Source organism: Pollachius pollachius, assembly GCF_949987615.1.
Source record: "Pollachius pollachius genome assembly, chromosome: 9".
NCBI classification, from domain to species: domain Eukaryota; kingdom Metazoa; phylum Chordata; class Actinopteri; order Gadiformes; family Gadidae; genus Pollachius; species Pollachius pollachius.
This window is the reverse complement of record NC_136942.1, coordinates 18199853-18213871: the sequence shown is the minus strand read 5'-3', so window position 1 is coordinate 18213871 and position 14019 is coordinate 18199853. Positions and strand designations below refer to the sequence as shown.

At 53.0% G+C, this 14019-nt stretch overlaps 1 protein-coding gene across 1 annotated transcript in view; it reads right to left on the bottom strand.

Moving 5' to 3' along the window:
- Positions 1 to 231: 231 nt before the first annotated feature.
- cecr2 (CECR2 histone acetyl-lysine reader) overlaps positions 232 to 14019 on the bottom strand; it is a 33889-nt gene continuing 20101 nt past the window's right edge. The window contains exons 8-19 of the mRNA XM_079743825.1: positions 12280 to 12369; positions 11928 to 12078; positions 11162 to 11291; positions 11018 to 11055; positions 10816 to 10907; positions 10537 to 10663; positions 8804 to 9168; positions 8351 to 8500; positions 6760 to 7555; positions 4429 to 6373; positions 3126 to 3215; positions 232 to 2990 (exon numbers count right to left, since the gene is read on the bottom strand). Coding sequence (XP_079599951.1) covers positions 3164 to 3215; positions 4429 to 6373; positions 6760 to 7555; positions 8351 to 8500; positions 8804 to 9168; positions 10537 to 10663; positions 10816 to 10907; positions 11018 to 11055; positions 11162 to 11291; positions 11928 to 12078; positions 12280 to 12369 — 3936 coding nt within the window. The 3' untranslated portion in view covers positions 232 to 2990; positions 3126 to 3163. The remainder of the gene's footprint in view (positions 2991 to 3125; positions 3216 to 4428; positions 6374 to 6759; positions 7556 to 8350; positions 8501 to 8803; positions 9169 to 10536; positions 10664 to 10815; positions 10908 to 11017; positions 11056 to 11161; positions 11292 to 11927; positions 12079 to 12279; positions 12370 to 14019) is intronic.

Genomic DNA, 14019 nt, shown 5'->3' with positions numbered 1-14019 from the left:
GCAACCAACCAACTGTGAGGGGGTTGTACATGGGTGTCATTAATGACGTACGCGTTGTGGTTGTGGCCCATCGCACCTGCGTTTGCACCTTTTAATCATTTTTTAAATTTCCCTATTCGTCTTTCACTTCTCACTCAATAGTTCCTCTGTGTCATGCATTTGTTCTTTGGATTATATGAACTTCTAAGATCCATACATTCTTATTCAGGAAAAGTATTTTATTTCTAAGAATTGTACAGTATAGAAAATACTTCGGTCCATTTCCAAAATAATCTATGTCAGTCAGATAAGAACTTGTAAACGTCACATAAGAAATAAACATACAGGGCCTCTTCCAATGCTGCCATGCTACTGAGGTAAAAAGTACACTTCTCCAAAGAAAACAAACCCCAAACAGACATCACTTATATTAAAAACGAGTTCATAAATGTACAAAAATTCATAAAAAAAAAATGAACAAATAAATAGGATTCACATTTAAACATGCTTTTCACTAGTGCTGGGACAGCAGAGTAAAGGTGAGAGGTGGGGATTGTATGCAGACTACCAGTCTTCATTTGCAAAGTCTACACACCAACATTACAAACAGTCTGTACAGTTTACAACTCTATCACAATCTGAAAGATTCCCCAAAAACACCCCAGCATCCCTAATAAACTAGACAGCCCAAGTGAAAACATTGCCTTGGATAAGGCCAAGTCTATTATGCCCACAATACAACGCTTTCCTATTCAGGCAAGAAAGTCAAGACTTTGCAGCACTAGTATAGTACAGCAATACAACTATTAAATGGTCCACCGTTTTCCACCATATCTCGTGTCTCTTTAGGTTCTTGAAGTCGGTCTTAGAGATCAATAGATCGCCAGTTGTACAGCAAAATATATATATATATTCACCACCTCGCCACCTGATGGTTCCCTTGTAGGCATGCACACATATCATCCCCATCTTGTATGTTACCATAGGGAGTGCTGAAGATAGCATTACTCCTGACATAGTGTCACATCATTTACAAGTCCCGCATTGCTTTGTTGAAGGGCAGCAGTGCAGCTATTTGCAACAGACAGTTGACAAGAAGAGACTGTACCCATTTTTTTTTAAGCTATAAAGTGTATATAAATGACAGGCCAAGGCAGAATTGTTGACACGCGCAACTGTGTTATAACAAACAAGGAAGTGGATGGTTTCGGTGGGGGCCATGAACTGCCAAGCGGCGTTATGAGGTAGATTCTGCACTGCACCCCTGGGACAAGGTGCAGGGACGACTGGTTCCCAAGACAGCACATCAGGTGCTTCTTGCATTCCAACTTAAAAGGAAAAGTGTGACACCATAAGGCTACCATTGTGTGGAAAACAGTAAAGTGGATTTCCTTACGTTTTAATCACCTCGCATCAAAAACGAATGCAGGTGAAGTCAAATCAAATCAAAGCCAACAACATAGAGAACACACACACACACACACACACACACACACACACACACACACAGAGAGAAACAGGCAAATCCATTGACAGCGAGTGGAGCCCGGTCGACCACATGAACACAACCCTACACGTGTAATCACTGGGTTCCACACTTCAATCAAGTCCCAATTCCATCGTATTGTTCCGACCAATTCAATAAAAATACCCGTATAGATGAACTGTACGCCCTGAGGATTTATTATTGATCTACTTAAGCTATAAAAAAGGGGAGAGCGGCAGTGAAGCAGTTGGCTCAACAACCCTGCAGGGCGGTGTATCAAACACCCAAAATAATGTCCTTTATTACATCAGGCTGGGCCCAGCAGGTTCAGGGGGAAACTCAAAGCAGAGGGCGCAGGGGAAGGGATTCTTTTTTTTTTATTTAGGACGAGAACATGGCACCACGGGGGTAGGGCAGGTTCACACACACACACACACACACACACACACACACACACACACACACACACACACACACACACACACACACACACACACACACACACACACACACACACACACACACACACACACACAGGAATATAGGGGGACGTGTTTAACTCTGGTGAAACTGGACCAGGTGTAAATGACCCTTCAGCTTGGGACAGTTTTGTTTGCTTAATGCGAGCGATAATCATCTTAACCTTGCATTAAAGGCTGGTGTCATTCACACATACATACATTCAATAACAAAGACCAAGGCTTCCGGCGAGGCCGACGTCTGTTGACGGCAGAGCTCGGTTGTTAAGTACCTCCATGTTTTGTTACTTAGACCTGAGTTAAGAAAAATAATAGTTCAACAACAACACGTCCTCTGCTCCAGACCAGCAGCCTCATACTCTGGTGGCCAAATTAACAAACTATCAAAAAAGGCAAGTCAGCCAATTTTAGATTGAGGTGACAAGACAGTCCAGTGAAGAGTAAAGGGCCGTCCAGTGTGACTCTACAACTACTCTATGCTGTCCTGACGACTGTGATCCAGTTACTGGCAACAGCTCTGTCCTGTTGCCAGGCAGAATCTGGGTTAAAGTCCCACAGGCTGCACAGCCCTGGCCAGCTCCATGAGCAGACCCTCAAAATCCATGAGAGGGTCTTTACAATGTCACATTGTACTGGACCAGAGCTGAAAGTCCTCTGGCATGGAAGCAATATCTATCCTTTTGCCCCACTGTTATAAATTTAACAAAAAAGGTTCCACACAGGCAGCAATAAAATCATACATTCTACGGATTCTCTAGAAAAACAAAAATGAAATCAAAGGGTGTATTGCGTTCCCTTTACTGGACAGTTAGGAGAGTTAAGCTGTTTAGTTTCAGATGCAGTGATCCATCAGGTGTGAGCGGTCTCCTCTGTTGTTCCACCAGGCCCAATGATGAATTCAAAGACCCCACTGAACAACAGGACTCCCATGTTGAACCACTTCTCACTGCAGAGTCGTCCTCAACCGCAGCGTGCAGCACGGCGGACTTCTGTAGGAGTTACACACATGGTAACATCTGTTTGGCAGTGTGCTGCTCATCCTTGGCCTAAAAGGGGAAACAAAATCAAATCGAGTTGGGGTCACCTCACATCCAGACAATGAAATAAAAATGTCATAATATCTGACAAGATTTTGCCCTGAAAGAGTTAACATGGATGAAGGATAACACAAAAACATGTACCGTCTCCCTTGCACCGACGGGCCTCATGTTGGGGCTTCTCACACGCCCTGCTTATTGCCCGGGGCACCAGGAGCCGCCATCATCTGCTGCCTGTGACAGAGAGACCAGAGTCAGGAGAGCCTTCAATATCATGTCTTTATTGAGAGTCATAGACACCTGGAACTGTTGGTAATCAGCAAGTACTAAACCGAAACTCATTATATCTGTTATGATTTCATAGCAAAGTACAATTGCTATGAATACAGTCATACAGTACAGACGGAAATAAAGGCTTATGTTTAAAGGGGACATTATGAAAACAACACTTTTCCTGGGATTTGGGGTGTTGTTTTGGGTCTCTGGTACTCCCACACGCATAAAAACTTGGAAAAAAGTCTGTACATGATTTTTTGAGTGAGATATGCATTTCTGAAAGTACCCCGCCTTCAGTTACCAAACGAGCGAGTCAGTTTCCGCGCCCCCTCCTACGTAGGAAGGGGGCACAGTTGAATATCACCTCCCACTTCCCCACTCCCCTCCAATCAGAGCATAGCTACGATTTTGTGGACCAGCGGACGAGCAGCTCCGGCGGGGGGAACGCCCGGCAGCTCAGCTCTGGGAGTACAATCCCTTTCTCCTCCATGTCGCGGTTCATGGACTTCAGAGAGTCAAGGCCAAACTTCCTTTCCCCCCCAATTCTTCTCAACCATGGCCGAGATATCCCCCACTACGAGTCTTTACTTGTTGTGGAAGTGCCAGAGAAGTCAGACCCAGTCTTTATGATTCATAATATCATCCGAGGCGCACATAGCTTTTGGCCGTGATATTAGATATAGGAGTCTGCCAACGGCAACAATCACTTCTCCTCCATGCTGTGGTTCACTCTGACAGCTCATTGGTCAATGGGCAGCAGCACATTTACATTAAAGCTACAGACACCAGAAACAGCGCATTCTGTCGTCTGTGTCGGTTTCCAAAGGGCATAGTTTGTTCCCACCTCATTCACAATCAATGAGGTAGAGGAGATTAGTTCAACGTGTTTGACCTCAGATAGACCCTGTTGAAGTTTAATTAAGTATTTTCATTCAAACCGGTCTTGTAGTTGATGATACTGGTGATTGTAATTGACTTGATGGCATTGTTTGCAATGAGGATATTGAGCATCATTGACTAAACTAACAAGAAAAGTTGAAATGGTTTACTACATATTAGTATACATTTACATAATAAATGGAATGGATTCTACGTACACGCTGTTAAAAATGCACAGCTAGTTCGAAACACGCTCTAATCAAGTGCCTCAAGACTATATCGACTACATTACCCAGGGTGCAGGAAGTGTTCGGGGGCGAGCCCCCTCTGCTGGAGCATCATGCCCTGGAAGTGCCCTCCGCCCTGGGGGTGTCCGTACACGGCCATGCGCGTCTGCCCAGGGGAGTAGGGCAGCTGCTGGGGCCTCTGCAGGGCCTCCATGAGGTGCGGGTGGGGTCGTTGGGCGGCGTAGGGACTGGGATAAGGCTGACCGGGGTAGGGCGTGCCCCCGCCGGCCCGGGACAGCATGTGGGGTGGGGGCGCCCCGCCCTGCTGCATCCCTGGGTGCACGGCGCGGGGGTCGTACATGAAGCCGGCGGCCAGGTGGGCGGCGGCCGCCGCGGCTTGGCGCTGCTGCTGCTGCGGCGGCTGCAGGCTGCGGCGCCGGGCGGCCGCGTTGTGGCTGTCCAGGTCCAGGATCTCCTTGGGGCTCTCGGGCCGCTCCGTGCTCTCCTCTGGCCGGACCTGCCTGGCCGGGCTGCCGGCGCCACACAGCTGCTCTTTACCGCCGCCGCCGCCGCCGGACTGAGGCCCAGGCCCCGCCTCAGACAGGGGGGCAGGGGCCGCCAGCCCAGAGCTGCAGGCGGGGGGGGCCTCGGGCCCTCGCGGCGACATGCCCCTCTCCATGGGCCTGGCGGTGGCCCCGGCGGGCGCCATGGGGACGTAGGCGGCGGGGGGCATGGGGTGGCAGGGCTGGTACTGAGCGCGCTGCCAGTCCTCTGAGGGGTAGCCCCCTCTACCGCTGGGCTGAGTGTGAGCGAGGGCCTGGGGCTGGGCGTAGTAGGGCTGCTGCTGCGGCTGATACTGGGGGTACATGCCGGGGTGGGCCGGCGGGTGCTGCTGGCCCGCCATGTGGAAGGGGTACCCGGCGGCCCCCTGCTGGTGGTGGTAAGACGGGTAGTGGTTTGGGTTCAGGGTCTGGTTGGGGTAGGGGTGCTGGGCAGCCGGCGGCGCGGGCCGGCCCGTGTTCTGGTGGCCGTAGTGTGGGTGCGGGGGGCTGCCCAGGCCGTACTGCCCCATGGGTCCGTTCCCCTGGCCCTGGGAGGGCGGGAGTGTCGCCGGGTGCTGGCCGGCCGGGACGGATCGGGGAACGGCCCGCCCCCCGTGGTTGCTGCCTGCCAGCGGCGTCTGGTGGGGTGCGGGGCTGTAGGACCGCTGCCTCAACGCACCCCCAGCACGCTCCGCGGGCGGCAGGCTGCGCTGAGGAGAGTCGGGGCCACCCTGGTCCCCTCGTCGGCCAGGGGGCTCGGAGGGCCCCTGGTCCCCGCGGTCGGCGGGGCTCGGCTGGGGCGGCAGCTTGGGGATGGGATGGCCGGGCGGCAGGGAGGTGAGAGGGACGGGCTGGGACGGAGGGGGCCGGGCACCCTGGGGCCCTCCCTGGGGCGTCCCGTGCACGGGGCTGGTCTGCGGGGGCGCGGGCTGGGGGGGGTGTTTGGGCGAGGTGAGGTACTGAGCACCGTTCTGGGGTCGCTGTCGGGGGGCTTGGGAGTTGTCCTGGTGTCCCCTGCTCTGAGGACGTCCGCTCAGACCGTGTGGCGGGGTCCCGTCTGGTACCGGAGGGGCGTTCTGCGGTGCGTTGGGCTGGTCTGAAGGGCTGCGGTGCTGGGGACGGCGGTGTGGGTGTTCAGGGTCTTTGGCGGTGCTTGGATGGACGGGGCTGCCGTACTGTGCCGAGGCCGCGGCTGGGTTGGCGGGCCGGGCGGCCTCGTGGCTGTGTGGTTGTCCCTGGTAGTCCAACTCCTGGGCCCGGCCCGCTGTAGAACCGAGGCCGGCCCGACGCTCAGGGGTTCGGCCCCAGCCGGGCCCCGGGGGGCCGTGCATTCCCCCAGGAGGGCCAAAGTCTGCCGGGCCGGGCAGGGGCCGGCCCTCGTGGTCCGAGGACAGAGGGTTCATTTGTGCTGAGGCCTGGGTTGTGGGGTCGTTGCGTTCGGCCGCCATTTGAGGTTCAGCTGGTCCTCCTGTAACCACACCGAAACACGGAGCGCGTCAAAGGAATACCCCATTAATCGCATCGTTGACATGACCAACAAACAAACCAACGAATTGGGAGGGGAAATGGCCGCAGTCAATTGTCCCATTAAACCACATAAATGACAGAAGATAGCTTCGATTGATACTCATTATGACTGCAATGAAGAGAAACAAAGACATGACACAGACCTGTTAAAACAATGCTTTTGAAGCCTTAAAAAGAGGCAGTGATGACACTGTCCTTACTGAAGAAACAAACGGTGGACGTGTGTGTCCGACGTGTGGCTGGTGTTTAAACTCTCCACTCAAGACTCTCAGGGTAACAAACGCTAGAGGAAGTGATGTGGGCCATGTGTGACGGGGGGGGGGGTACCTCTGGGCGGCGTGTCCGTCTGCAGGGGAGGCCGTCTGTCTGGCCCATTGTCTCTGGCGGGCCGCGGCAGCTGAACCTCCTGGGGGGGGGCCGGCGGCCGGGAGGCGTACGCTGGGGCGCTGCCAACTCCCGACGGGGGCCCGGGCTTCTGCTGCTGGAGGTTGCCCATGTGCTGGCGAGGGGGCCCGGCGGGGGGTCCGGAGGAGGCCGACAGCTGCTGCAGGGCCAGCATCTCTGGGCTCTCCAGCATGGAGGCCAGCCGCCGCCGGCCAGGGTCCGGGTCCCGGCCGAGGGAGCTCCCCGCTGGGGGCACTCGGTACTGGGCGTTGGGGGCGGACATGTGGGGGTATCCTGCGGCCGGCTCTGGCCAGGGTTTTTGTCCCAGCGGCGGGGGCACCCCTCCCTGGTTGTAATGGGGCTGGCCGGCCATGTTGGGGTCATGCATGTGGGGCCCGTGCGGCCTCTCTTGGGGCTGGTGGTGCACACCAGGCCACATGTTGGACAGGCCCATTCCGGGGGCCCCGAAGCCGGGGTACTTGTGCTGCGGGGGTCCCTCGGGGATGGGGTATCTGTTGGCCAGGGGGTGCATGGTGTGCCCCTCTGGTCGCTGGCGGGTCGGGTACATGCTGGCCTCGGAGGGGGGTCCGGGCTGAAGGGCCACAGGGCGAGGGCCTAGCGAGGGCCCGTGCGTGGGGCCGACGTAGGGGTGCTGCTGTTGGTGCTGGGGCTGTGGTTGGTGGGCGTCTGGACCCATGGGGTACCGAAGACCCCCATGCAGACCGTCACGCATGTGATGCTGAAAGGACAAATGTTTGGTGTCAGGCGAATTTCACCAAACATATTCCTTACTCTTCTTCAAACATAAAGAATAGTTATTAGCTGAAGCAAAAGCGTCGCGTTTTAGGGATGAAGCAACTTATGCCCACAATCTAAAGAAAAACCCATTTTGACCCACAGGCAGGGGGGGCAACTACAAGGCGAATTGGACTGGTATAATGTCGAGCCGTCCAACAACGTTAGGGATGCACAGGTACCGATAATAATAATAATAATAATAATAATAATAATAGATCCGTTTTTTATAGCACTTTTCTAACTACTCAAAAACGCTTTACAAATAGCAGAACTCAGACCCGATACTGTGCTCATGTATTTTCGTACTCATAAATCTTCTTCTGTAAAACCACCCCTAATGACAGACCGAAACCCCCCTCCCAGTCAGAGAACAACCTGAGCTCATTATAACGCACACACATCAAAAAAAGCATCACGAAGATGCCGTGGCCCCTAACCATGGCGATAACACGCCGCCCATCTTTCCTCCAACTCTCAGCCCAAAACACATAACACTGTTATGGTATTTTTAAGTACTCATATCGGTTCTCTGTATCTGCAAGCACCAAAACGATAGTACTTCATAGCATAGCAAATGTAAGTACATTTACAAATAAAAGTGGCAAGGCTGCACCCCTAAACAACGTTGTCCGTGTGGTGAAGTAAAGCACGTCAATTAGGTGGAAAAGGCCTCAAGCATTTGGTCATCAGTGTTTCCCATGACCCCCAACACCGACCCTGCCCTGGGGGTACGCACCTGCATGCTGAAGTTGTGCGGCATGCGATGAAGACCGGGGTCCCCATGCCTGGGTATGTGAGCCCCCTGAGCAGAGTAGGCAAAGCGGGGGTCCATGGCCATTCTCTGGGAATACATAGGCGGACCGTGGGGGCCAGGAGGTCCATGCATCTACCAGAGGAAGAGTTATTTCAGAGTTAGAGGGAATCAATTTAATTAGGAGACTGCAACTCTGCGCCTTCCGAGCTACCATTAAAAAGGGTGTGTTAATTGCTATCGTTTTGGTCATCTTTCCGCACTACATATTGTCATGTTGATTGATAACGATGAGCAGATCAGCCACACTGGAATCGTATCTCACATATTGAAAGTAGCGCACTAATAAACCAAGCTGCTTCAGCGCGGAACTAATCTGAACACAGGCGCATTACTTCCAGAGACATCAGACGGGATGGAGACGCTGTGGAGGGCTACCTGTGGCCCTGGGCGGTACATCCCGCCGCCGCCCAGGTGCTGTGGTCCCGGGGGGTGATGGGGCGGTCCGGTGGCCCAGTGGGGCGGGGGCGGCGGCCGGCCGGGCTTCCTGCCCTCCTCCTCGGCGGGGGGGGTGCTGCCCTTGCCCCCCTGGGCGCTGCGCTTGCGGTGGGCCTGCTCCGTGGCCCTGATCAGGCTGTCGGGGCCCGGCTGCTTGCTGCCGCGGCTGCGCTTCCGCTCCTTGCGCTCGCGGTCCTCGCCGCTCACGTGGAACTCCTCGTCCGTGTCGCCGTCCTCCGAGGGGAAGTGCTTCAGGAGGGCGCGGCTGAAGCAGCGCTCCAGAGAGTCCGCCATGTTGGTGTACTCTGGGGGGGGGAGAGCGAGCACACAAGTTCATTTAGACACTCGAAATTCAGAATAATTCATTTTAGGGCCAGGTTCTACGGAGGTGTGGGGTGTTGTCCCCAGGACCATGACCCATTTGGGATATTTCTTCGTACCGCCCTTGTGAGCATGGTTACCCTAAAAGACCAAGGTAGTATACCAAGTGTCCCAGAAGCTTTACCCTCTCTCAGAGACGGATATGAAGGACACACACACTCACACACACACACCTTTGAGTACATAGGATCTACATCCTCATAGGTTAGGTTAGGTTAGATGAAGAAGAAGGTTGCAGTTCCAACGCTCTCACCGCTTCTTCTCTGAATTACAGTCTCATTTTAGTAACAGTGACAAAATGGCTTCGCAAACTATTTGGACAATCAACTAATACGTATGAAAAACGTATAAAACAAAAAAATATATTTGGGTTCAATGCCCCTCTACATTTAGAATCAAATTCCTACTTACTAAGCTATGACCTATAGTTTTACATAAATAACATAAATAACATATTTATAGAATTTCTAAATCGATCAAGGAGCCTCATAACTTCACACTTGGATGCTGTCGGAGACGATGACACCATTTTGGAAGTACACAAAACATGCCACCACAGGCCACCATTGTGTCTCCTACATTTTGGAAGGGAGGGCCGACGAACGGGTACTCCGTTGGTTGACCTCTGCAACCTCAGCGCTAGATACCCCTCAATCCTACACTTACACTTTAATATTTGCTGCTCTTATGAAGTCACCGATGTGTGACACGTGACCGCATTAGCCAGGAAAAACACTAACCCCAGTCACAATATTCTCTCACCAGCTCATTCCCTCACACTCCACACCGCTGATCGATCAGCATGACACACACACACACACACACACACACAAATGAAGGGGCTGTTGCTGCTGACCAGGTCAAAGGGCGTCAGTTGACCCCCTAGGCTCCTTCAGCCCCCTCTGGAAAAGATTCCTCCCAATCCCTCCTCTTCCCCCCCCCCCCCCATCATCCTCCTCCTCTTCCCCAGGGGAGAGCATTGAGTCGGATGGATGGCTCCAGACAGGGGGCTTAGGGCTGGAATGTCTCTCTGGCACTGCAGGGCTGGGGCCAGCGCCCCCCACCCCCCTCTGAGCAGTGGAGCACAGCTCAATCACTCCCCATTAATCACTGTCAAGACTGCCCTGCCTGGCCACCAACACACACACACACCCACACCCACACACACACACACACACACACACACACCCTTTTACTACATAAGATCTACATCCTCATAGATTAGAAACCAACATCCTCTTTTTTTGGCCCACAAAGGACATGAGGAAGGCTGCAGTTCCAATCGCTCTCACCGCTGTCTTCCCCGTTATACTCCATGCAGTTTTGAAACATAAGTTTCACGTCGGTTACAAACTCTTCCTTTGCGATGTAGTCGCCTTCGTTCAGCTTCCTCTCGATGGTGGACAGATCCATGGGAGTCTAAATGACAAAGTAGCACAATTACCAAACTACAATAGGACCTAATCCCTTCTGAAGAGATGGAAGAGCATGCCAGAGGTTTCTTAAGTCAAAACAAACATGAGAGCCTGCTGCTGTTGAGGGGCTGGTCCGTACTAGACGGCCTCTTGTACCTGAATGAGCTCATGGTAGTTGGGGGCGTAGGAGTCGTCCACAGGCTCCATAAAGGGCCAGGAGTCTTTATGCGCTTTGAGGGTCTCCAAGACTGGAGAGAACAAACCAGGTACGACTTCAGAGAGCATACAATGCAGAAAGATATCAACAGCCGTCATTGTTTACAAAAATAGTTAGTTACAAAAATAACCAATATCTTACCTTTGTAAAGCGCAGTGTAGTCATCGTCGATTTCATAACTGAAAATTGGACATGCATCAAATGTTACCAGCCATTTCAAACCAGAGGAAACAATGTGTTTTGGAAACATGCCCTGAAGAGGCTGAAATGAAAGGGGCTTCTTACAACTCCTTGGTCTTGCGCGACCTGCGGATGGGCGAGTGAGGGTCCAGATTCATTAGCTCTGGGGGCAGATCTTTACCCTGAGAAAGCAACCAGGCCTTCTCTTCCCGCAGCTTTCTTCGTTTGGCTCGTTCTGTAAACAAAACGGTATTGGATCAAACGTTAAAATCTAAAAAGCATTATCGCTGCACAACAGCATCCATTCAGAACCCCTGGGTTCTGAGCAGAGCCATTACAAACCAGGCCCACTCCACTTCAACATAGACTATCAGCCAGCCATCTTCCATCAAGATCAGTTGATCAAAAGGCCAGTACAGGGAGAGCCCTATATATATGCACACACACACACCCACACACACTTTATCTTTAACATGAAAGGCGGAGAGGGCTGCCAGTCCCCTGCTGTGTGGATTAAAGGCGTTTCAAGGAGGATTCCACATCGGCAATCCACACAGAGAGCAGGTCCTGCTGTTCATCTAGAACGCATTAATGAGGCTCCTCCACTGAAGCACCATCAGCAGTTCATTAACCCTGGCAGATGACATCAGAGGGAAGGAGAAGAGATATTGTGCTTAAAGGCCCCTGCTAACACTGCCCCTCTCAGTCCGGGTGCCCCTCGTATAAATCACCCGGCCAGAGGAGCCGCCCCGACAACAGGCATACAGTGAGGACCCATGGACACGGAGGGCCTACTCCAAAGGTTCTGTTCTTGATCCCACTTCAAAGGTCATCTGGGTCGGTGTAGATCTGTCTTTGGCGCCACCATTACCTTCCACGGCCTTGACCCTCTCCAGCTCCTCCCTCTGCCTCTCCTCCTGCTGGAAGCGCTCGTCCTCCCGCCGCTGCTCCGCCAACAGGAGCTGCCGGTCCAAATCCCCGTCCTTCCTTTTGTCCACCTCGGCCATGGCTGGCAGGTCGTCCTGAAGGCAGACGTGCAGGAAACATTACATCCAAAGTCCCATCCTGCCACCCTGTGTTAGGTTAGGTTACTACACACATAAGATATTTAGTTCAACGATTGAAGGTTACTGTTTATTACAATTAGAAAAAAACAGCATGGTTCACATAGTTCATGTGTCGACGCCCTCAATGAGGTCAAAGTGCATTTTTGTGAGACGCACCTCTTCCTCTTGGTGGATCCGTTTCTCGGAGTGGCGCCCGGATGCGCGGATTGGTGAGGGCTCCAGAAGCTTCTGCTTCTGCTCCTTTTCCTGCAGACCAACACAGAACAGCAGAGAAGCTGAGCCTGGCTGCCACAGAGGTGACAGAGTTTACACCCAGAGAGATGGTCTTCCCTGCCAGTCTACCTGGGCAACCTGCACATGCCTTCGAGATGCCTTCATCCCTGAATGTTTGAAGGAGTAATTCTAATGCGGGAACACAAACATGTGTAGGCCAGCATGTCAGAGGGCATTCAGAATTCATGTGTGTACGGTGAGGACATAGCATATAGGAGGCCGAGAGGGCGAGAGAGCCGCCCACCAGGGAGTTTAAGTAGATCTCTTTAAAGGCTTTCTATATCAGGGCCTGGCCTCCGCGGCTCATGTCAGGGTGCATCAGTGGGAGCAAATCTGTCAGCCAGACGCTGCCGGCAGCACAGGGACGTGTCAGAGCCAGGCCCCTGGCTGCCACAGAAAAACTACTGCTGGTCTGGAGTCAGGACCAGAGTGAGTGGAGAGTGAGACAAAGGAAAAGGGGAGGATGACTCTGATGGCCTGTCACCGCAAAACGGGCCAGCTGAGCTACAGTAACCTCTCACCAGCCTCCTCCACACCGCCACAGAACACCCTATTTCAGCTTCGTCTTAACACGTCCTGGGGTCCCTTGCGCTGTGCATTATCAATCCAAGCCTCCCCCACACGTGTGATCACACACACACACACACACACACACACACACACACACACACAATTACCCCTGCCCCCACACACAAGATGGAGTGCCTCTGCTGTCGCCACTTAAGAGGTCGGGGAGAATCCTGCAGCACAGCCAGGCCGTCAATCAAGAGGCACCGTCTTGCCTCAAGGTGAGGAGGCCTCCTCCGACCGCGGGTGACAGCAGCCTGAGACACGCACACCGATGCTCACGTCCTCAGAGGCACACCAGGCCAACGCCCGCACCCCTTCGGGTGCGGGCGTTGGCCTGGTGTGCCTCTGAGGACGTGAGCATCGGTGTGCGTGTCTGCGCATACTGATTCGGATTTTGTTCTTCAATTATTGCACGAACCCGGGAATGGTCCCCGGACATCCCCAGTGGGTTTAAGAGGGCGCTGCGCTCAGCAGGCTGCTCTCTGAAGGTTGTGCGGCGGTAATCTGGGAGCGGGAAGCGCTACACCGGAGCTACGCGACCATGAAGGACAAGAACACATTTGCTCCCGGGACAATAAGGGAGTGACCCCTGTGCCGACACCTATCTGCAGCGCTCGGCTCCCTACACAACCGACTGAGACCGACGGTTTCCATAGCAACGCAACAAAAGGGCTGGCTATAAATGAGCAGAGGGGGATGCAAGTCCACAAACCACATGTTAAAACATTGAACCTGAACAGTGGTAAAACACATTCAATGTCAGCAGGCTTATTATTTCCCCATGAAGGAAATAGAAAAAATAATGGAGCAGTGACGTGTTCCATTCTATAAATATCAAAAATATGATGGAAAAACCAAGCCAGAAGAGAGAGAAACTCCCAGGAGAATAATTCCAGTTCCCATAATAGCCAGTTGGTGTCCTACAGGCCTGAAAGGTGGGCTTCAGCAGATCACTACCGAGCCAGTGAAAGACACGCTGTGCTCTGGCCTGCTCCACCTCCAGTCAGGATCTGGCTCAAGGCCTTGAACCCGGTCTAGATTGCATCGGTGCGC